At 45.4% G+C, this 24,773-nt stretch overlaps 1 protein-coding gene across 1 annotated transcript; it reads left to right on the forward strand.

The window, feature by feature from the left end:
• The first annotated feature begins 20,844 nt into the window (after positions 1-20,844).
• Positions 20,845-22,684, forward strand: NKX2-8 (NK2 homeobox 8). Its single transcript, XM_039551793.1, is given in 4 exon segments — positions 20,845-21,010; positions 22,138-22,426; positions 22,428-22,533; positions 22,535-22,684. Coding segments are annotated over 4 exon segments (711 nt in total).
• Positions 22,685-24,773: the final 2,089 nt, after the last annotated feature.

The raw sequence follows: 24,773 nt of genomic DNA on the forward strand, positions 1-24,773 counted from the left end.
AGCACAAAGGACTCTTACCTCACATACACAGTGAACATATACAATGTTAGCACTGAAGAGATCCACAAGTGATGATAGTCAGATCCTCCCTCTTCTCTGGATACACTTTTGTCGTTGCAGTATTTTGCCTCAAAAATGTCTCATAGAGGTAAAAGCAGCATCAGCATTCTCTGTTTCATCTTTACACTGCAACAGGAAATTCCATTTAAACATAAGGAAAAAGGAATTACTTTGAGCGTAGTCAAAAACGGGAACAAGTTGCCTGGAGAGAGTGTGGTCTCTTTATAATGGAGATATCCAAACCCAGACAGACACTGCCTTGAGTAGCTGACCCTGCTTTGAGGGGTGGGATTGGCCTAGGTTTGGACTAGATGATCCCCAGATGTGCCTTCCAACATCAACTACTCTCTAATTCTGTGGCCTCGCAAAACAAAACTGAAGAATGGGACATACACTGGAAGTTTATTACCTTCTCCCAGTTCATTTCAAACTTTCTGACCCTCATGAGAACAGGGCAGGTAAAACCCTCTGACCAATGCTCGCAGACCTACACATTTTGATTGCACATCCATAAAGAATTCCTGCATCAACACGGCAATAGGTATGATGTAACTGAAAACTTGCACCAGAAGATGTTCAAATGAGGTGAACCCTTGTACATTTGTGATTGCATACTTGCACTCTGAAAATCAAATTTGCAGATGATACTCCTTCATTTAAAGCCTTTCTGTTCTTCCAGACAGAACATCCCTGTCTGTGTCCACCAAAATAATTTCATGCCTTAACATCATAACTGTGCTTATTTACTTCTTGTTATCCTGCTCTGAACATAAAGCAAAACTCACCTTGACTTCTGAGGGAATAAGGGCTGCAGCAGCAGAACCTTCTGAAAAAATAAAACCCCAAAAGCTTAAATTCAAGGCCATGGTGTCTTTTTTCTGTATCACTTTTAATACAATAGTGTGATTTTTGCATTGCATAATTACATATGTTTCAGGGATGGTACATTTGCAGTTCCTCATGCCCAAAATGTTTTCCAGCCCACCATCTTCAGGTGAGCCAGATGGGTTTGCAAAAGTCGTGCAACATATTTCCACATCTATACTGGTTAATCTGATGTGTCTGTGCATAATAATTGTGATATCTGCAGGTTTCTGGGTCAGTCCAGGGTTCTACGAGCTGCTGTTTGGAAGGGTAGAGCTCAGAGCAGGTCAGATACAGGGGCTCCACACATATATATGTGTGTGTGTGTGTGTGTGTGTGTGTGTGTGTGTAGATATATATGTATGTATGTGTGTGCTGCCTTTTTTAAGGGCTTAACAAAACTTAGCAGTCTTATGATTAACATGTAAAAACCCCAAATACAGTTATTCCTTTGAGACATGGGCAACGACTGTGGGATTTACACCGAATCAAAGAAGGGAAAATATAAAGAAATACTTAACCCCCCCACGATATGTGCTGGATTTTTTTTCCCTGTGCAGTAAACACTCAGTCAGAAAACTGATTTCTCTGCTACCTTTCACCATTTTTTATACCTGAGCAGACGTGTGTAATTTACAACCTCACTGAGCTGGTGGTGGGTTTGTACCCACTTTGGACAGGCACACAGGGTTTCTATAGATGGGAAACGCTGGAGATGTGAGCATTCAAGCTCTGCAGCAAGAAATATAACCTGAATCATTAGGTACAGCAGTGGCGTGGCAGCCAGCAGAGCCTGAACTCCTGCAGCAACTTCCCTTCAGCTTTGCTCATGGAACCGATGCTCCGCGCTGCTGCCTCTAGAGGGGAGTAGATACCTGCGTACTGCTGCCTGCCGCGGCGAGCACGGCCCGGCTGCCTCTCCCTGCGTTCGTGTTTACTGTCAAATTCCCAGTAAAGGTCACCTAGAAAGGATCACCTAGAAAGCATCACTGTTGCTGGAGTTGGAGGCGCTGGCCTGTGGGAAGCCTTTAGCAACCCTTGCTCTGATACCAGATGGGAACTCTGTGGCATCACCTGACGTTCTGCTTAAAGCACCACTGCAGGCTGTGGAATTGGGCAGAGATGAGCAGGGGCACAATGAGTTGTCCACATAACCTGCTCACTTATAATTGCTCCTGTGCTGTTTTCAGAGCCCTCCTCCACTGTGACACTATGAAGGCCTGAAGACATCTAGTCTGTCACGCCATGGAGGACAAGACAAAAAATTTAGGTTAAGACTTAATTAAGTTAAGACCTAAGCGTGCCCCCTTGCCTCATGGGCACTCTGGGAGTGAAGTTTTGAGATAGAAGTTTTGTTTGCTATAAGCAGAGGACACGTTGCTCCTGTGGAAATGTCTGTCCTGTGGTTCCACGGAAATCCTGAGCATCAGTAATGCAAATACTGTAAATATGTGGAATATGAACAAAAGTAATGAATAGAAATAATTCCTCTTGCCCTCCTCACTCCTGCCTGTCATTCAAGAGATAAGGGAAAAGAATGACAGCTAGTGTGGATATTGCATATAAATGATCTCCAGAAGGAAAAGGAACGTAGCCGCTTACTTGGAGTTTCCAGTTGTTTGAAAGCCCCAGCCAACTCTCATGTGTACATTAACAGCACAGACCATGCATAAGGTGTCTGGAGAGGCTGTGCACCCCTGCTGTGCCCTTGCTTTGTGCACTTGTACTAAGCTGGATGCACCTGCAATGTGCTGAATGCACTGTGCACAGGGTGGCCATGGATGCACCAGATGCTCCATTTGGAGCTGCTCCACTCTGGAAGTGCAGGATTCAGGAGCCCCCGAGGCACAGCACAAGCATCCATGTTTAGGACCTGGATTCCCCCAGAAGAAGAAGAAGAGGTCTTCCCTTTGCAGACAATAGAACTAGAAGGTCTTTTTGGGGCCTGTTTAGGCCTAAGGAAACATTTCCAGCTTGTATCTTCTTGAGATCCAAGCTGAAACACAGGTAATTGGTGATACTAGACAATACCCAAAACTAGAGATTTTCAGAAGATAAGATACCAAAAACAATTTTCACCTTTCTCCTGTCCTGGGAAAAAACCTAGAAATATTGAGAAAAAAAAATTTAAAAATTAAAATTGGATATTTTTTTGCGTCTTCAGCACTGAAAGGAGATTATATATAATTTAGTTAGAATTTAGAAACTCCTGCAAGACAATATTTTCAAATAAATGAATATTACACAATCAATAAATTATTACATAATAAAAAAATTATACATCATAGTACCATGGCAAGACTATATGTGAAAGTACAACAAATTTTTTTTGTAATGACACACCTTTACATTAAGGAAAATCTTACATTGCACAATAGAAAATTTAGACTCAATCTCTAAACCTTGTGAATTTACAAATACAATAATACACAATATATGTATTATTAAGTTCTGTAATACTATTTTGTAGAATAGAATTGCAGCAAAAGTACCAACATTTTAACTTTAAATTCCAAATTCAGTATCTGTGTAAAAAAAAGCCCTTTCCCTTTTTTCTTCTTTTTAAGAATCTTCAATGTTCATTGTATGTTGGACAATTTTAATATTCAGGTGGAGAGAATGCTGGGCCATCTTGTCTAGATTGTGCTTTTGACAAAAAAATTTGGGCCAGATGATGCTTGAGTTCCTCCTTCCAACTTGCTATTCTATGATTATATGAAACTCCATTTGCTTTCCATGGTCAGAGCAAGGTTCACTTTCTGGCAATCAGGGTTTTCTGCCCACATGAGAATGTGAAGCTAGCACAACACATATGTCAGTTAGAATTATTATTTCATAGTTCCTTCTTTGGGGTATCTTCGTGCTTTTACGGATCCTCTTCCCACACAGTTTTTTCTGCTGGATCTTTTGGCATCAGTGAGGGAGTTTTACAGCTTTACACTGATTTCATTAAGCCATGAGCAGAACCAAGGAACTCTCAATTATTTTTCTAGTGAGAGTTTCATACTCAGTAGTTCTCTGACCTGTGCAATACCTTTGGCTGGTTTTTGGTTTCAAAGCAATGATTTTTATCCACAACATAAAGATTTCCCTCCTTAATCTCTGTACCTGACTCTTCAGCTGATTCCTCTTTCAAAGGTCATGAATTACCTTGCCTAAAACAGAGCAGACCTTTGGCTGTATTGACTCCCTTGGTCCTGATCTGCCATGCTGAAAATCTCAGTTACAGAGAATAAGATGGCTGTTGAGTAGCAAAAACTCACAATTATCCCTCTTATATTTGCTTTTGTGATCTTGAAAGGCCAAGAAGACACATTGTAGTCAACAACAGCAAAAATTCCTAGTCTTGTTAAAATTCTTCCTAGGAAGCAAAATAATCACCAGCATTTTTAAGTACTCTCCCAGGCTTACTTCAGAATTTCTGCTTTTTGACCATACACACTTGTTTTGATGTGAAAAGTAAATTGAGGTAAACAGAAATCAAATAAAGATAAAGGTGGTCCAATTTATTATAATTGTTGCGGATTCCATAGAACCTATAATTGTAGTTAAGGTTTTAAAGTATTTTGCTTTATATAGTTTGTTGGAAGGAGTCATAATGAAATTAGAAGAGGGTGGAACAGCTGAGGAAAACCATACACGTTTTTTTCACTCCAATGCAAAAGGGCTTTTCACCCTCTGAATGAGCTGCAGTCAACCTCTCATCTTCAGCCAATGGGTTCTCTTCAGTTACTAGTTGCTTGTTGGAGCAATTTAATTTTTTTCCAGAGAGAAAAGCCTAGAAAATGTTGGGGATGTTCAGCCTTTTCTGAGCTGTAAGACAAAGCTGGTGGCCTGCATGATTCGCCTATGTAGCTTTGCTCATTTGAGGACAAAGACCAAATTAAATACCTGCTTTGGTTCTGAAGTAGTTTATGGAATACTGGAATGACGTAAGTTCCTTGCCAACGGCTAATTCCACATGAGTCAATTCCAACATCTAGACCCTTTTGGGATAGAAGTCACATCTCTGAATGAGGCTGGGTTTGACTCCTGAACATGCTCTTGAGTTCTGCATTTGTCCTGCTAATTAACAAAACCTTTTGGATGCCAGGCATGGTCTTCACAGCTTACCCAGTTGCCCAGTCTGCCTCTGTATGGCCCCACCTGGGGCTTGGGAGGAGAGGTGATCTGGCAGGCTCACACACTGACCTCATGGCATGGAGAGCAGTGAGGGGCAGTGGACAATGTGATGGGGACAGGGCTAGAACAAAGGGGAAAGAACATTCTCTTTGTTCTGGGAGGTTTCCTGTGGTTTGGGGACCCTGTGGCCAGCTGAGAGGGGAGAGGAGCAATAAGACCCTAATATTTTAAACCCAAAAGAAATGTGGTGAGGCAAAAGAAAATGAAAATTTCCATGATGTTTAAAATTAAAGGTAAATTGACTATGGAGAACAGCTCTTCCACAGAAAACTGTCAATCTGAGTATCATGTTATGGTCAGTGATAATCAAAAGACTAAAATCTGGGGGAAGTAATCATATTTTTGGTATAAGTAATCAATGGTTGGACAATAACTATTTGTATTAGGATGGAAAAAAATTTGTAATTTCTGTTCCACACTTTTGGGGAAACTTCTTTCCCCTAAAAAAAAAAAAAAAATTCTTGCTTAAAATCAGCATAAAAATATCAAAATTTCTCATGACATGAAATACTTCAAAAAGACACTGACAACAAACCTCAATCTTTTTATATTGGGTTCAGTGCGTGCAGTTTAGGCTATTTTATTATTTTGCTAAAGTAAAAATATTACAGCTGTACTGAAGTGCTTCGACCATAGAAAGGCAGAGTACTCCAAGCTGATGAAAGGAAATATTCTGATGCTTTTTCACTGAGCAACTTAGGTAAACTGCTAGAATCTTAGTGAGCCTTCAGATAACAAAGAACTAGCAGTGGGCTACAAAAGGATGCAAGGAGGAAGATCACATTGTGGAGGCAGAGTAATAAATGGAACGGAAGGTTGACAAGAGCTTTTTACTTACCAGTCTTAAAGGACTTTGTGTGGGAAGGAAAGACACTTTAAAAATAAGTATTGCTAGGATTCCCTTTCTGTGCTGTCTTTATGCTGCCATGAAATATTTCAGGTTGTTACAAAGAAGGGAATGCAGGAAGGGGGAAAACAGACTGTTTTCTTCTCATGTGCAAGTCCCAGCAGCTTCCTTATCCTACTTACAAGCCTCTAACATCTATGTGATTTTTTGCTGTTTATGCCAGTTGGCCTACCCTAGAGAAGGTAGCATAATACCTACACACAGAACATGTACATAAAAACCTGATGCATTTCCACAAGCTTCAGTTCTCTGAGGCCTTTACTGACTTCCAGTAAAGAGTATTAGTCAGTGGAATACAAGCTAGTGGCTCCAGCATGCACTGGGCCATTAATCCTCCTCTTGCTGGGGAAAGAACTGTTTCCATCCACTCGTTTTACTGCAGATCAAAAAAGTGTACTGTTTAGTTTGGAATTACTGTCAGAATGGACTGATCTCCTTCATCCCAGCTGCAATGGGACTGAGTATCAGAAGACTTCCAGACAGCTTCATTCCCTGAAGGATTTTAATGCTGCTGCTGTACATTTAAGCCTGCAGACCTAGCAAGGGTTGATATTTTTCTCAGCACATGGCTTTAAAGGCCTTAAAAACACCAGCTCAGTTGTCTTTCTATATTTCTGAACAGGATCAAATGGCTATGTTGCAGGAAGACCTCTGCCAACTTTTTTCTTCCTAAAGCCACATATTCCCATTAAAAATCACTGTCCCTCATGGCATTTAGGGCTTAATCAACATTTTTCATTCTCCACTACCCTTTAATTTGAGTCGCCTGAACAATGTTTATTCTTCAAGACTGCAATGTGATACGTTATTACTGTAAAAGATAGAAGTGCAGATTGTTATTTAAACCAAGGGCCTCACTCTGCCAATAAACATCAAAGTATGTTAAAGTAGATACAAACACAATGCAGTTGCCTTGGAAAGGCATTTTGTATTGTCAGAGCAAAGGGATGAGGCCTTTGTAAGGCCTATGAGTCTCACAGATTTATAGTAATTTGATTTTTTCCTTCAAAGCCCCAAGTTCTGACATCATATGAATGTAAAAGAAACAGCTTTCAAAGAAAATTGATTTCTAGCTTTTGTGTATGCAGGATATAATTTTTCAAAAGGATCTTAGAACCAGGTTGTCTATTACAATATGATTATAATTAGCTCATTTTAGGGGCAACATTGCAGCATGTATTTTCATATTATATCTGAAAAAAAACTGTGTTGAAAATACTTGAAAATATTTACTTGTTTAGTGATCTTAAGAAAGATTACAGTAATTGTTTCTGATGTAAATATAACATTTACATGAACTGTATAACTCCTCTAGAATATTGATGCTGAATGCTAATTTTAGTGATTCTTTTTTGATAGGCCAATGTATATCTTGGATTATGTCCCATGAAAAAAGCTGGAGAGGAAGAGAAGTTCAAACCTAGAGACACAGAGACCAAGTTGCCTACTTGATGTTTACAGCTTTCTAGCAGAAAAGGGATGGCAAGCAATTTTGGAAGGCCAGAAAGTTGTCAGGAAAAAAGCAGAAGCTGTGGCACTGTCCTTTCCACTGGTTGAAGGGACATAGGCTAATGCCTGTACACCCTGGAAGTAAACTCCTACCAGCGGTGGCCAGACTGCAGCCTTTAGTATGTTGGTACAAATTCTGCCTGTGCCATCTCAAGTATATTCATAGCTGTTTAATAAGAAGTGTATCTTTAAACAGCTCTGTAGAAATGGACAAAGGAGGTAGATTTTCAATAAAAGTTTATGGACTTGTATTATGGCAGAATACAGAAGCTGTGCCAGCTGTCATTCCGTGGTATAGTTATATATGACACTCTAAGGAAGAAGAAGAAAAAAGAAAAAAAATTTAAAAAATTTTAAAAAAGAAAGGAAAAACAAAAAGGAAACAAGGGAGTTTTCTGCACTCTGTATAAAATCTCTATTTAGTGCAATCCTTTCTCTAAAATGCTGTGGCGTCTGGAAGCTGTGCTGCCTGATTCTCTTCTCTGTTATTCCTATTTGTATGATGCAATTTTCTGGCCAGACAAGCCTGACTTGGGCATCCAGCTGGGCTGGGAGTGGACAGTCCGTGCTGGAGTGCTGCTGGGCGCAAAGGAATAAGCATTAGCTCTTACTTTCCCTGCTGTTTCTTGGCATGCAGCCAGTTCCCATGACATTATCTGAAGCTGGTTGTGGAGATTTATGGTTTATTTTTATAGCAATATTTTCAAGCAATTATCTTCCAACTTGTAGCTATAGACCTCTATACTCTCAGTCTAGTAAAGACTTGTTTCTGTAAATCCACTTGTTTAAGATTTCCCTTATGTGTGCACACTAAACACATTGTTAACCTTGACAAGCAGTTAAACACTTAACCAGCACTGCAAAATTTAAGCTCATTTTCAAGTGTTGTAAGCCTTCATTTCTCCTGTCTGTTCTGTAAGCCTGGAATGGTAAGGCAATAAAGGAAGGAGTAAAATAGCTAGAGCCAGCAACTTAACTGGTTTATGCCTAGGTAGCTCCACCAAGTCAGTGAGGCTGTAGAGATATACACACACTGAAAATGTGGCTTTATATAAAACAAAGTCTCAGTACTCACTGGTTTTCATAGGTCTACCTGTATTTTGTTTCTCTTTTATTGTTTTGATGAATGTGTGCTTATTTTAAAGACTACTGAGAGCTTATTAGTCAATATTGATTTGAATGTGTTTGAGTTGGCATAGCTGCCTTGAATAAATGAGAATATCTCAGACTAAGACTCATGTCAGTGAGTGTTACATCTTCACAATGGACTAAAATCCATTTATTCTGTACTGATTCTGTATTGCACTACTATGTCTTATAGTTAGGGTAACTCAAATGATTGGATTAGAGATGTAGAAGAATAATCTGAAGGAGGTCTGAGCCAGGCCTCCCTTCACTGGGTGTGGTACACAAAATGTAACATGCATTTCACATGCTAGTCATAGGCAAAGTCTGTAGCCTGATCTGGAAGAGGAAAAGGGAAAATGTTGCTGTAGTGGTTACTGCACAAGTGAAACACCAAAGAGAGCATATGAGGATCAAAAATGAGCAGGAAGAACACAAACTTAAACACTCTGTGTACAAAGATTAATTACAGAAAATAAAAGCTGGAAAAAATAAAAGACCCAAACGAGGCAGTACAGGAAATTTCTAAAAATGTTACTGTTGACACTAAAGAAAGACAGAATATTTTGCCTGCAGCTGCAACACAGCTGTCACATCCAAACAAATTAAAACCCTCTGAGGACCAAAACCCACAATAAACTGTAACATTATTTAAGTGAAGCAGTATCTTTCATCTGCATCCCAAGCCAAATACTTATTTGAGGTGCAAAAAGGCATCCTGGGAGCCCCCAGTGGCACAAAATACCATTCTACATCCACGAAAGCTTAAGAACTGTTTTTGTGGATGTTAAAATACATCTCCTTGCTCTCTTGCTGGCACTGTAAGAATGACATAGTTTTCCATTTCCATTTCAAGACTCCTGACGGCAGATTCTGAGGCTGCTGATTTTGGTGACCTAAACAATCAGAACTGCAGATACACACTTTTAAACTGAGCATTGCAATACTGCCTAGTAGCCTGGCTTGTTTGCTGCATGGTACTTCAGACAGTACTGTACAAAAAAGAGCAGCCGGGGCTCTGCATGCTGCTAGAGGTTTGCTCCTAGGAATGCCCCAGCCTCCCAACCCCATCTCAGTTGCACTTGGTTACCGAGAAAGTTTTTGCATTCATTATAAGGTGCTTATGCTGATTTACAAAGCCATTAAAGAGCAGAGCCCAAGTTACCTTTCTGAGTTAGTGACTCTTTACACCACTGGTCACAGGCTGAGGTCAACTGATACAGGTCTCTGTGCATCCTCAATACTGAGCTGCGCCACTTTGGGTGGTCGCTCTTTCAGCCATTGTGCACGTGGCCCCTCCAGCTCCTGGCAGCACCGGCGCTGTTACCTTCCCTGTGGTCAGAGTCCACAGGCAGGACACAGTTGGGCTCAGCAGCCCTTAGCTGGATGCTAATCATTGTGATTTCTGAAGAATCATTGCTAACACTGTTTTTTCAATCATTTCTCTTTAGTGTTTTGAGATGTGTCTGTGAGACAGACCCTAAAACGAGTGTTTGCTTTTTTCCCCCTCTGCCATTCCATTTTTATTTTCTGTTTGCAAATGTAATTCCCCCCCGTGGTACAGGAAAGCATGCATAATGCAACTGTGTGAGCACAGCTGAACTTTTCCCTACTCTAAAGAAAACATTTATTATGGACCAAAGCACAGAATAGCTTTACAGAGCACCTCTTTGATTAAATACATAAAATAAACCAGCTGCTGCTGTAAAGAAACATAAAGTATTTATCAGATTAAATATGGATCATGCAATCTTATGTTGACTGTTTAACCTTAAATGCCTGCTAAATCAATGCAACCGATCTGAATTCACAGAAGAAGTCAGCCTTCTAAAGCCATTATTATTAATCATTACTTTAAGTTTTGTGAGTCTGTTTGATGTTGGCCATAATACATATGATTATGCGAGCTGGAATTTCAGCTGTATTGTTAATCAATAGACGTTTTTGCTGACTCGATAAAAAACAGGGAAAGGAAACACATTAGGAAAAAAAAAGAAAAATAAACTTAAAAAAAAAATTGAATATGTCTGCTCCAAAAACAGTAAAGTAGCTTTTTTTCACTGATGTAAGAAATTTCATAATGTGTAAACTATTATACAAAGGTTACTCATTATTAAAGATATACCACAAAATGTCATGGCAATAGAGTGTTGTCATGGGACAAATATATCTTACTTTGAAATACTCTCCATAAATTCCACAGTCACCACAACATTCATTTAGCTGCAGAGGGCTGGCAGGAATGTTTTGTTTTAAAATTAATCATCCACTGTTCTTCCTTCCTGTCAGTAGTCTTAAGCACTGCAATATGAGGAAGAAAATCTTGGAAATGTTTTTTATATTCATCCAATGCCCAAGACTGGAGGCAGACAGGGATATTCACAAACCTGATTTTGGGAATATCATAATTTTGAGAATTTCAGTAAAAGCTCTCACTTAGCTGCAGTACTCAAAAAGTAAACTGCTTTAACTCAAACAGAACTGACCACCAGGTATTTTAAGTGGTTAGTATTTGACCTGCAAAAATCTGCAAAAATATGATGACAAACAAGCGCCCCAGCATTATTAATTCCAAGTATTTTAATTTAGGAAGGAAGTCAGCACACAATCAGTCACTAGAGAAGTTATCAGATGATTCAGTTGAGTTTAAAATTGTATGTGTGGAGCTGACTGCACACTCCTAAAGAAAACAGCTGATGTACAACCTTACTCTGGAATTAGCTTGAAAAGGAGGGCAGAGATGAGGAGGGTCAGCAGTCATTTATTCACTATTAGTTATTGTATGTTCTTTCAGCCCCTTGGCTTTTTGTACCCCCTGTTTCACTGAGCCTGTGTGTTCAGGATTTGTCTGATGCCTCAGCTGGCTTCTTCTCTGACAAACCTGCCAGGGGATTTGCTGGCTGTTTTCGTAGGGCATGAAGTAGACTCAGATTCTGCCCTGTTTCTATATACACAAGGATTAAACTGCTCTCCAGTGCACACTGCCCCTGCCCACAGTAATCTCAAGGGGAGTACATAACTCGGAAACATCACGCAAGTCCACTCAAGGCCAAAAAAACCCAAAAAGTATATCTGTGAGTATTCATAAAGATTAACTTCTCACAAGGCAGCAGGTTGTGTGCTCAGCAGTTGAGCATTGCCATGAAGTTGTGCTGGGAGAGGAATGTGGTGACAAGCAGGGCTGAAGTGGTGTGAAAGCAAATTGGATTTATCTATGTTGTTTATTGCTGCCCATAAGCAAAAATTACTTTTTCCTTTTTTAACAGTATTAGTGCCTGGCTGAAAACTTTATGAGCAATTGCTCCCGGATTTTTTTATGGGAGCTCCAGCAGTCACATTTTGGAAGCTGTTACTTAATATGATGTCACTGGCTCTGCAGGTGAGTAAAACACCCAAACCCTTTTCTTTTGAAATGTTCTTGCAGCAGCTGTTTCAACACATGAATCATAACTTCTCCGCCTTGAGAACTGCAGCCATTTGAATAGCTTCAGTGAACAAAAGCATGGCACACACACAGATCCAGAATGAAACACAAATGCTTCCCTGAATACAAACTCATACGAGTGATTATTCATAATTTTTACAGCATTTTATGTAGTTAACGCACTATATGGATACCCAATAATCACACCACATACAACTACAGCAGTTGTTAGAGAAAGCCAGTTTAGTAGAATCTGACCCTACTTTAAAGGCAAGGAAATAGATTGAGGAAGCACAAAACCATATGGGATAAAAGTGGCAGAACCAAAACTACATTTCAGATCTTCCTCCATCCTCATCTAACACATCTCCTTTAGAGCATGTTACTTTACTACTCGTTAGATTTTGATAATTACTGTGCAAATGAACCTTTGAGAAAATAACTTGAGGGGATACTACATGCTAAGTCTCACTACATGTAAAGTGGCTGCATAAACTGATTCTCTTGTTTCAAATAAATTACTACATTTCTGCGTCTGACCCAAACTAGATCTGCCTCACTGGAGTCTTCACTGCCCTTTGGAGCCACATTTATGTAATATGACAGCAAAGTGAGGACCAGAACTTTTGATGCCTGGCTGCTCAGTTTTGATTATGGAATAATAGAATTATTTAGGTTGGAAAAGACCTCTAAGGTCATAGAGTCCAATCATTAACTCAGCACTGCCAAACCCACCTTTAAACCATGTCCCTAAGTGCCATATCTACATATCTTTTAAATACCTCCAGGGATGGTGACTCCAACACTTCCCTGGGCATCCTGTTCCATTGCTTGACAATTCTTTCATTGAAGTAGTTTTTCCTAATATCCAGTCTAAAACTCCTCTGGTGCAACTTGAGGCCATCTCCTCTTGTCCTGATACTTGTTACTTGTGGGAAGAGACAGATCTCCAGCTCACTATGACCTCCTTTCAGGTAGTTGTAGAGAGTGATAAGGTTATCCGTTCCCTCAGCTGCTCCTCATCAGACTTGTGCTCCAGACCCTTCACCAGCTTTGTTGCCCTTCTCTGCACTCGTTCCAGCACTTCTATGTCCTTCTTGTTTAGTGAGGGACCCAAAACTGAACACAGGATTTGAGGTGTGGCCTCACCAGTGCCAAGTATAAGGGGAGGATCACTTCCCTAGTCCTGCTGACCACACTGTTTCTGGTACAAGCTGGGAAAATTATTAATGGCATTTAAGAAAGTGCAACAGGATAGAGAAATTACCACAGGTTGTCCTGGCTTCTTAATGCAACCTCTGATGATAGAGTATGTTCAGCACTTCATATTACTGTCAGAAAATGACTGCAAATAAGCTTTAAAATGTAAACTGTGGAGAGGGAAAAATAAGGGCAAAAAGAGCTAAATCATGGGTTGAGAGAAGAAAACAAAGTCAGCTGTGGAGACAGACATCAAGGAAGAAAAGAAGACTCATCAACTGTGAAATATAAAGAGCAATATCATATTAAATAATGGGTATCAAAAGTGTATGTATACATGTACATGTATAAAATACAGCAAATTATATGTGTGGAGTTTGTTGTAAGTGAACATAAACTGTAGCTTCTTGCTGCACAAACCTGGAACAACCTTTTTTGCAACATACATTTGCAGGAGCAAAAAACCAGCTGAATATCAAGTCATAACAAAACCAAAAAAAGAATAATCTGAATTTCAATTACATGGAAAGGTAGACATTTACATCCGGGCTTTGGCTCATGTACAGTCAAATATAGAAGCCAATTTTATTGCTGTGCACTGGAAGTGACTCCCCTGTAAACTCCCTCATAGTAATTTGTACCGCCAAAACCTCTCTGTCACTCACTGTGTGGCATGCCCAAGCTGCCATGGCTTCACTCACCTAAATGCACATTAACTCAGCAGAGTTATTTTACTCTGTATTTTAAAGGCTGCTGTAGTGAACAGTGTGTAAACAATAGGGAAAATTCAGCCTAAGAGTGATGAGAAACTGAAATTTTAAAATTGAATTTCAATACTCATATCTTTTTACCTGCAGCATCAGGAACAAATCTTTCAGTTCTGAAAACAGCCATGAGATACCTTTTCCTAAACATTTTCAGTTGGGATCTACAAGTCCCTTTTAGCATAATTTCACAATGTGCAAGGCTCACACTATCTTATTTTCTGCCTGAAATCTGAAAAAAATAAAAAAAGCCTCAACCGAATTTGGTAGATGGTCAAAAGTCTCAAACCCAGTTATGGTCACAGAAGGTTTGTGTGTGTGGCTTGAGAAAAATCCCAGTTTATTGTCTCACTGACAGGAGACAGATTCTTGACTTTGCAGCAGCCTGCTCACAAGTCACTGTATGCAATGGCCAGTCCATCAGTGTGTACCCAGCCTTTTGGTGACTTGGCATGTCACAGAGGAAGAAAAGAAAGCCTTATGAAAATAATAAAGGGATCTTGTAGACTTCTGCAATTTTAGCTGCCAGTTTTATTCTAATAATTCAGTAGAATTTAATTAATTGAGGATGTTTATCAGAACTTAATGGCTACTTTAAAATGTAAGTGATATCAAATAGTGCAGAACAAGGAATTACACATTGAAATCACAAAATGCCTTTTGTATTTATGAATGTCTGTTCAGTGTGATAGCGATGGTCAACAGGACAGCTTTTCCCAAGGAAACTTTTGTCCTCTACTGCAGTTTCTCAGCAACTGCTTAAGGACTTTCCTTCTATCTTACCACTCATCCCATTTTCCTAGCACCACCCACTTCACTTTTAGGGTCAGATTCTCAAGGGGCTTTAGGCACCCAATTTCCTTTGAAGTAAAGAGTGGTTAGATGCCCAAATGCCAGGTGTATCTGGGTGAGGGTCACTGCCTCTGCCTGAGCACAGCCCTTTTCAAGGTCATTGAAGCTACTGGCTGCCCCTGAGCTCCAGCTCCTGGAGCCTGAGTGTCTTGCACAGGTGTGTTATACAGGAAGGGAAAGAGGCCACATGCTCCATATACAAGCTGAATCTGGGCCCAAGGTAATGCCCTGTCTTGGGCATGCTTTGTCCCTCAGCTGCAACCTGCTCCTGCGTCTCTGTACATCCCATGAAGGCTGAGAATGTGGGATGAAAACTGGGCAAAGAGACAAATGGCATTGCAGTGGTGGTAGGTACAGACCTTGTACTCCAGCCAGCTCTTAACAGAACAACTGCTGCAGTTTCATGAGCCAAATAACCCCAGTGGGAAGCAAAAGCCCCATCCCCTCATTCTTTCCTGAGAGCTGAGCTTCACGGAGCCCAGAGGAAGGAAAGCACAAGCAGCTGGCTAGCCCTGCTCACGTCTACACCAGTTTGGCTCTGCGCAAACTAGTCCCAAACCAACTCACAGAGCAAGGGGGGGTTTTTCCCTTGCTGCTTTGCTTTCAGTCAACTTGCAAAATAATTCCTCTGGGATGATCACACAGAGCAAATGAAAAACTCAACCCTGTATCCTCCACTGCTGTGAGGCATCCTTATTTCAAGGAGCTAAGTCTCTTGCTTAAATGCAGAATAGCAAACGGAGGGCTTCATAAAAACTGTAAGTCTTGGATAGCACACTTTGAACGCATCAGATTTAAAATTATTATTCATTTTAAATTAATGAGCTCTGCAAAAAAACCAAACCAAGCCAAAAAAAACCCCCAACAAAATAAACTGATAGCAAAGGGGGTCGTGATTTGGATGGGATGGGAGTTGGTGCACCAGAGAAACAGAATTTTCAAAATTGGCTGCAAAGAAAGAAGTTTATTTTTTTTGTCGAGGTCTTTAATAAGTTAAAGTCGATGTATTTAGGTACTGGAAATAAAGAATAGTCATTAAAAAAAAAAAAGAAATAAAGGAGGTGCAGGTTGTTTCGATGCATCAGGAAATGTGCACAGCAAATTACGTTATTCTATGCGGAAAGAGAGACAAATACATCATACAGAAATACACAGAAACCAGTTTCCTATAAGGAATATTCCGTGCCTTCCACAGTCTTGCCCTAATTAGAAAGTGTGTTATAATGAGTATCAGTTGCAAAGCAAAAAGACAAATAAGGAGTTATAGTAATTTTCAAAGTCTAAAGCTGGTTTGTAGTTGAGAGGGAAAGATACTATTTTCAGATGATGAAGGAAAAGGGTGCAAAGTTATGGGAAAGTTCATTATTGAGAAAAATGAAGTAAAGAATTCTTTGGTTTTACATAAAAGGTGGAAATTTCCCTGTTTTAAAATAAATTCTAAAATTCACATTAATTTCTGTGAGGTCAGGTTTTCATTTTAGTCAATTCAGTGTATTGCTTTCAACGGCCCTGCAGATGTAGAGACTTCCTCCTTAAAGCCGGGACTACACCAGTCAGAGACAGACGGACACTGTATCAATAATATTTTCTCTTTTTTCTTTTCTCTCCTCCTGTATCGAAGTGTAGGGACAATCAACTGGTTTAGGGAAATACTTGATTTCTGCATCTCACATAAATCGATTTGGTCAATCTGCTTTGCAATCCTCCACTGAGCACAGTAAATGAACCCATTCAAGTAGGGAAAAAAAAAAAAAAAAGAAAGAAAGGGAGAAAAAAAGAGTTATAGAAAAAGCCTCTATTTTCTCAGGTGGTCGGAGGTGTTTTTACAGCGGGGGCTGGTAAGGAGGGGTGCCGAGCAAGGGCGCGGCGAGAGCCCCGACGGGACGGTCCGACCCAGCCCCGGGATATCCTCAGCGGGCCGGGCAGCCTCTCGGGCAGGAAACCCCGCGGTCCCTCTGAGGTTCGCCGGGAGCAGCCCGGTCCCGGCTGCAGGGTTACCTCCACCTGCGTCCGCGGGTGGCGGAGCCGCCATACGGGGGCCACAGCCACGGCGCCCCTACTTGGCCCGCTCCAGCGGCTTCGGGGACACGGCCGAAGGCCCGGGCTCCTCACTCTCCTACCCCGTTTCACACGAGCCGCAGCCACGGGTGGTCGGCGGCCAATGAGCTGGAAAGCGCGCTGCGAACAGTGTGGAAACAAGCAAAGATTTTAAACTTTATTTCTTTACCCCCTTGGAAACGTGAAAATTCATTTAAACGGGCGAGGGGCTAGGGGGAGAGAAGTGTTTCTGTGGATTTATCTGGAGGGATGAGGTGGTCGGGCACACGCAGCCATCCCCTTCGGGCCCACGGAGGCCAACAAGTCTCACCCCGCGGGCCCGCAGAGACGGGCTCACGGCGGGGTGGATCCTGCTATAGGTCGCCACCGTATCTGCGGGCGGAGCACACGCGTGGGCCCTGCCGCCTACTTGTAACAGCCCCGGCGAAACGATTGCCCCGGCTCTTCCCCGTGGATACAGTCGGGGAATAGGCGGCTCTCGGTGGGGTGCCAAGGACACCCGCCCGCCGTAGCGGCCTGTACAGAGCGGTGAGCGGCAAACCCACCTCTCGGTCCAGGAATCCTTTCCCCAGGGGAACCGCAGGCCCAGGGTCCCGCGGGCAGACACGCAGGAGTCTGGCCGGAGAGAGTGAAATCCGAACCGGCAAACCCCGAAATGAGGCCGGGCAGCCAGAGCTGAAAAGCGTCCAAGTCTGTCTCAAGCAAACCAAGAGATGAAACATTTCAGGTTATTACGTTCTGCCTTTGAAGCAAACCGTTTCCCGCAGATAACAATGCGTAGGTATATTTAGACAGCTCGGCTCGTCCAAGGGGGAATGTGTCTTGCGCTATTTGAGAAAAACTCTAAGAGTAAGTGCAAATATTTGACGCTGGAGAGCTCTTAAGGCTTGAAGAGTACCATTTACTTATTTCTACACATCAGTGTGGGCTTAGGATGTTAAATAGATTAAAAGGCTAAGAGAGGTCACTGAAGTAGACTCTCTTTCTCTCATCCTGACTTTTTTTCCTTGCAAAGTTTTTTCACTTTCTTTAGAGTGTCCTTGGCAAACTCCTCTTAAGAGCCACCTCGGATACTGTATAAGTTTGTGGTGCTCTGAACACCGGCCCCTCTTCTCCTCTAGTCGACCCCCCCGAAACTCTTCTCCAGCGCGGGCATTCAGCAAATATTTGCCTGCGGGGTCAAGATATTAATAAGCACTTTTCGGCCGCCTTTTATACCCGGGGCGCTCGGGACCGCGGGGCAGCGGCGGCGCTGCCGGCCGGGCCTGGACAGGTGAGCGTGGCTGTACCTGGCAGCGGGGGGGCCGGGTCCCCCAGTCCCCTCGCCAGGCGTGGGCTGCCCCGGCGGTGACACGGGCAGTCGGGGCCGAAGGGGACACAGAGGCGACCGCGGTAGTAGCCGCTCCGCCGAGGACGGACACGTCGTTTCAATTTAATCTCATTTAAAAAGACGTAACTAATAAATTTGTATGGACGGGGCTGCCGGAGACGTAAAGCAGAGTCGATAGTGGTTCAATCCCATTGAACCCTATTGAAAACCATGACAACAAGGAACAAGCTCCGATTTATCCCGGAGAGTTAAAGCACATTGTGGGAAGGCGTCAATCACCTATTATTCCAGATCTGAACAAATGCAAAATCTTGACTGGAACAAATGCTTCCAACAGGTCCGGGACATAGGGCTACATTTCCCTTTTGTTCACGGCCTAGCAGTTGGCATGTATTTGTGCTCCCCTCGCTCCGACCACCCAGGACGGCTGGGAGGCTGTGCTCGGAGCTGGGAGATAACTACTGTCACCAGGCACGCTTGATAGGTGGCTGCAGTAATCACGGCCTGGGAATCGTTTATATGGAGCCTGTCCAGTCCCGAAGAAATATGCGGGAAGTTGGCCAAATGGAGCCTTGTGCCCCGTTAATTTCGCCCACAAATCTCGCCGATATAAATCTCACCTCTCCCTTGTCGTTACTGCTCTACTGACATTTTCCCCGAGAAGTGTAACTGCTCCCAGAAGCGACACCCGGACCCGGGCGGGGAGGGGCGGTGGCGGCCGGGGGCACGCGGGCAGCGGGTCTGGGGGGCGAGAGAGGGGCTGGATAGATATAATCTATACACAATAGCTTATAAATGCCTGTTTGGACAGGGAAATTGGAACCGACAAAGCGGCCGGAGAGAAGAGTATCTCCGCGTGTATCTGAGTTTCTCTCTCCAGGCGCGCAGCGCGTCGCCGCAGGGTTTCGCGCCGTTCCCCCGTCGGGGATGAGCTGATCTGCTCGGGCGAGGCTGGGTGTCTCCTTCCCTCCAGACTTTGCTCCATCCAGCCGGACTCGCCTCACACTGCTTTCCGAGGCGGGCTCCGGTCCCTCCCGCGAAAGCGGCGGGGAGCTATGGGGAAGGCCGCTGCGGCGGGCGGGTGGGGAGCGTGTCCCGCCTCCGCGCTCTGCGGACCCACGGCTTGAGCCACGCTGCGTGACCCGCGTGAAACATCGCCCCCATCGGCCACTTCTACCCCTGCCCTGCGGCTGGGGACCGAGCTCTGTCACTGCGGGTTTGCGTTTGAACGGCCTGCTGAACTGCTTGTTTCTGTACCGTATTTTCTTGTAAGTCCTCGGCGGCCCCCGAGGCTGGGCAAAGCCCGACCGCGGCTTCGGGGGGGGGGACGCGGCGGCCCGCTGGAAGGCTGAGGGAGGAGAAGCTGCCAGAAGGTGCTCGTGCCGCGGAGCTGCTGCCGGGCGTCCCCGAACTGTGCCCAGTGTCAGCACCCTCCTCCCGCGGGGCGCCGGTCCTCGGGTTCGTTTGCTGCCTCTTTCGGCAGATGAAGCGGCGGTCGGCAGGGACGGCGCGAATAAATAGACGCGCCGTGTTTGATCTTTTCTCCCTCACCCCATCTGGAGTCGTTTCAGTCACTCACACACCCCGCCAGAGAGGATATTCCCTGGGTTAGTACAACGCAAACCGGTGATTAAAAAAAACCAAAAACCAAACCTCCACTACCCCCCACCCCGCCCCGACTCTTCCTTATGGACCGAGTATGCCAAGCTCCCGCCATCATCTTTCTCGAGAAAAAGGTGTACCTTCCATGTACTATGCCCTGGAGACGCAAAAAAACCCCATCCCAGAGATCCCCTTCCCTAACGCACACACCCTCCAGCCTTCCCCGCCGAGAGCTCAGCCGAGGTGTGAAAAATGCCCCGTTGAGGGTAGGAAACCTGCCAACAACAAGAGGGAGAATTTGAGGTAGCACTGCAAACAGCCCGGGCAAATAAAACAAATAGCGACGTAAATTCCTTCCAGAATTAAAGAAAGAGGCAAGAGGGGGGAAATAAAGAGGGAGAAGCGGGGAGGGGGCTCTCGGCAGGCTCTGCGGATGTCCTGGGAGGATTCACTTTGTCTGCGGATAGAAGGGACGCTGGTGGCTTCGGTAGCGGATGGAGGGGGGTGGTTGTTGGTCATCCACATGCCACCCAAGATGTTATTCACTGCTAACAATTACCATTATCTGTCCCCACTTTTGGCTAATCAGACAGAATATGTAATGATGAAGCCTGTTTCCTGCTGTCTTTGGGAGGTAACGGGTTATTCTCTCATGGGGGTGGTGGGGGGGGGGGGGGGCTACACCTACTCCCATTAGGGCTTTAGCACTTGACTAATTCAGGTACTTAGCATCCTATAGACAGGGACGGTTTGAAAGCAGGCAGTGTTTGCAGTGGGGAGGACTGTTTATATAAACAGGACACCTCTGTAAACGACACTAATATTTGGGGTTAGGTGGCGATGGAAAGGAAGGTCCTCTTGAGCCAAGAGATTCCCCAGTAACTGGACGCAATCCTTTCCTCGCAGCTTTTAAGGAAGGGGGTTCGGTTTGGGGTGATATTTTTTTGAGGGGTGTGCACAGCCTATCATGGCCACATCTGGCAGGATCAGTTTTACAGTGAGGAGCATTTTGGATTTACCAGAGCAGGATGCTAATAGCATAAAGCAAGCCTCTGACCATCACCACTCAGCGGAGAACTACACCGGCTCGCCGTACCGACGGTGGATAGAAACAGACAGAAATCACTACCCCTGTGAGTATAAAACGGACAGGAGTTCTCCATCTCCACACAAATATCTTTTGTTTATTTCCCCTCTTCCTTTGAGGAAGATGCGAGGCAGTGAATTGCCAGTGTACATAGCCTACAGGATCGGGGGAATCCAGGCTGGGAATTTTATAAAATATTACCGAATTGCAACAATGAAACAGCAGAAATGTCCCGACCACGATCTTAAGACAGAAAAGAGGGGGGGCTTTTTGTTGTTGTTTGTTTGTTTGTTTGTTTATTTGTTTGGTTTTTGTTATGGGGTCGGTGGGGTTTTTTTGGTTTGGTTTTTGGGGTTTTTTTGTAGGTCTGTGCATGTTCCCAGCTATGGCAGAAAGCAAAATCTCAGGCTGTGTCCACCTCTCTCTCTGATCTTATGGTTTAAGCCCACTTCCCGGATTATTTTTTTAACCCCCGTTTCACTGGTGCAAGAAATCCTGTCTTTTTGTGCTGGAGGGGTTTGAGGCCACCCCACGCTCGGCAGAGAAAAGCTGAGCACCCCCCGTGCCTCGCCTCCCCGCGCTGCCGCGGAGTGCCCTGCGCGCCACCGCCAAGATGCACGCACCTGCCACGGCGGCGGGCAGGCTCCAGCTCGCAAACCCAGCTGTGTAGCACCTCGCACACATGAATTGTGCCGCAGATATCCGGCGTTCATTGTATACCTGTGTGCGCACAGGGGGACACCGTCCTTTGAATGGGTGCGGGAACACCACCGGGATAAGTTAAATATTTAGGTAATCGAGCGGCGGGTGAAAAGCAGATATGGAGGGACCGGCGGGCAGCCCCATATTCTGATACAGTGCGGAGGGCACACGGGGGCTGGCAGCCCGCAATCCCCGGGCTGTGCGCGACGGAGCGGCCGTGCCCCTGCGGGATTACCGGCGGGGAAGAGACGGTCCCCCACGGGGAGACAGCCCGCTCCGTCCGGTGGGCTAGGTTTAGCTTATTCGTAGGGTTAGCTCACATCTCTTGTTGACTGTTGGGATTAATCCGGCCCGGTAAACAGCCGGGGCCCTCCCTGCGAGAGACGTTTCAGCTCTCGGCGGCCTCCTCGATGCCAGCCCCGCTCCCCGGCCCCGGCTGCTCCCTCTCTCTAACCCACTCGCTGTCCCCAGCTTCCGACGAGAGCGGCCCGGAGATGAGCCTGCCCGACTCCACCCAAAGGTCCCTCCCCGCCCGCGGCTCGGAGGCCGAGGAGAAGAAGAAGAAGCGGAGGGTGCTCTTCTCCAAGGCGCAGACGCTGGAGCTGGAGCGGCGGTTCCGGCAGCAGCGATACCTTTCGGCGCCGGAGCGGGAGCAGCTGGCCCGGCTGCTCAGCCTCACCCCCACACAGGTGAAGATCTGGTTCCAGAACCACCGCTACAAGATGAAGCGGGCGCGAAGCGAGGGTCCCGGCAGCCCCCCAGCCACGCCCGCCCGCCCTGCTGCGCCGGGTGGTGGTGCCGGTCCTGGTGCGGGACGGGGAGCCCTGCCGCGCCTGCCCTGCCAGTCCTCCGCCGCCCACCGCACGCCCCCAAGCTGGGCTGCGCGCTGGCGGGATGCAGCGCCCAGGCCGCCCTCGCCCTGCAGGGCTACCGAGCCTGCCCGCCCGCCGCCGCCCTCGGCGTCTTCCCCGCGTACCAGCACTTGGCGCACCCCGCCGTCGTCTCCTGGGGATGGTGACAGCGGCACTCAGCCCTCTGGGGCCGGACTCATCCCACGGGCGCGGGGCTGCCCGCCCCGGCCCCGGGCTCTAGCGCGGGGAAGGCGCCCGAGGCGCACCGGGGCACCGCGCGGCCGGGCCCGGGCGGGCCGAGCGGCGGAGCGCGGCTCCGGGGCGGCGGCAGGCCGGGACGAAGCTGGCCGGGGCCACGCTCCCCTCCGCTGGCCTCACCCGAGGGCAAGGATGCCGCGTGAGGCTCGAATTTTGTAAAACTTCTGCTCCTCCTCCTCCTGTTCGAGAGATTCCTTGTTAAACACTAATGATCAGCCTAGCGACCTAGTGTATTTTAAAATAGTTGAATCTTCCAGTGACTAATAAAATGATTTTTGGCAAATAAATTTTCCCCGGCGGAGAAGTGTAGTTTTGACGATTGGGACTATTTCGTAGGATTGCCTCCTGTTCTATAAAACCTTAAATACTTGTCTTGATAGCGCCAGTCGAATTTGACTTTCAAGTTCGTTTATTTTACCCACATGCGCCGGTAAACGGCGAATAAAGTTTGCTGCAAGCGTCTTACTGTAAACGGGGCGATAATTCCTACAAGAAGCGTGAGCCCGGAGTCTCCCGTTCTCCCGCGCCCCACGACTTTGCATTTTAAGCGGCGATGTCTTCCCTAGAGCCGGTAAGGCAGGATCCAGAATTAAGACAATCTTTCCGTTAGCCTGAAACCGGTCCAAATTTCGACTGGGGAAGGACAGCCAAGAAAATTATGTTTTAAAACTCTTTGATAAACTATCGATTTTATTACTTTGGGGTGAAAATAATAATATATATTTTCTGCCAACCGCCAATGGGGGAAAAGCCCTAAAACCCCCCTACAAAGTTAAACCCAGGTCCCTGAAATATGGACTAGAGCGGCTGCTTCCGTCCCTCTGACGGCACCTGCGGACCACGAACGCAGAGGGAATATTTTGGGAGCAAAGATCCCAAGGGACTGATGCAGACAACTTGGCCGCCGAGGAAAGGCTGTCGAAGGAAAGGGCCTGGCAGAGGATATTTGAGTGGGGTTTTTATTATATAATTTTTTATTTATTCCCTGGAAGGGGATAACTTTGGACGAGATATGCCCCTGGGATGTGCTGTGCTGCCTACACATCCCGGGGAGCCCACGGAGAGCGAAGCTGCGAGGTGTTGCCGTCGCGGATGAGGAGGCGACCAAAAGCGCACACCGGTTTCCGTGAGTAATTTTGGCCGCCTCCCCCGCCAGAATGGCCCCGCTCTCCTCCCAACCCTACCTTACCCAGGGCTGCGCACCCTCCACCCTGGCGGCTCGGTGTCGCATCCGTCCTCGGTGCGGGAGGATCAGACCCAGCTACAGTTCAGGATAGGCCGGGGAGAACGCCAGTCCTCCCACCTGCATCTCCTTCCCTGCTTGGACCCGGAGGCATGTGCCAAGACGGAGGAGCAGAGCGGATCAGACCTCTGGGCTGTGCGGGAAGGACCTGGGGAAACATAGTTTCTGTGTCACCTGGGTTTGGTTCTATTGTTTGGTTGGTTGGTTGTTGGGTTTTGATTTTTTGTTGTTGTTGTCGTCTTTCCCCCACCCCTTTCCCTTTATTTTTCCTCCTGCCATCCGAAATCTTTTTTTTTTCGTCTCAGCTGCTGGCCACCTTGTCTCCCATATGGATGGGGTTATCTTAGAAGAATCTCCCAAAGAATCGCTCCTTAAACCTCCTTTTGTCTTGGGGGTTGAAAAGAGCATTGTTGTGCGTGAAAAGGACCTAGACAAAATCCGCACTGTTTCAATTCAGGACTGTTTAATCAGTCCCTAGTGACAATTTTATGGGTTTTAGGCGGTACAATAGTATCTTTTAAAACCTTGTGGCCTTCATGAAAACAAAGGGCTTGAATTTTATGGGCTTACAACTCCAATTAGAACAGTGCCAATGTGTATGGGAGATTATCAAATTTGTATCATAAAACCCCTTTATAATAAATGATTACTGGAAGCTGGGTAGGGGCGGGGGGGAGGGGAGAAGGGACCCAGACTTCAAGCAATGGACTTTGTCGCATGTAATTCTAAACGTACAGATGCTGGCCTCTATTTTA

This window comes from Corvus cornix, chromosome 5, assembly GCF_000738735.6.
Source record: "Corvus cornix cornix isolate S_Up_H32 chromosome 5, ASM73873v5, whole genome shotgun sequence".
NCBI classification, from domain to species: domain Eukaryota; kingdom Metazoa; phylum Chordata; class Aves; order Passeriformes; family Corvidae; genus Corvus; species Corvus cornix.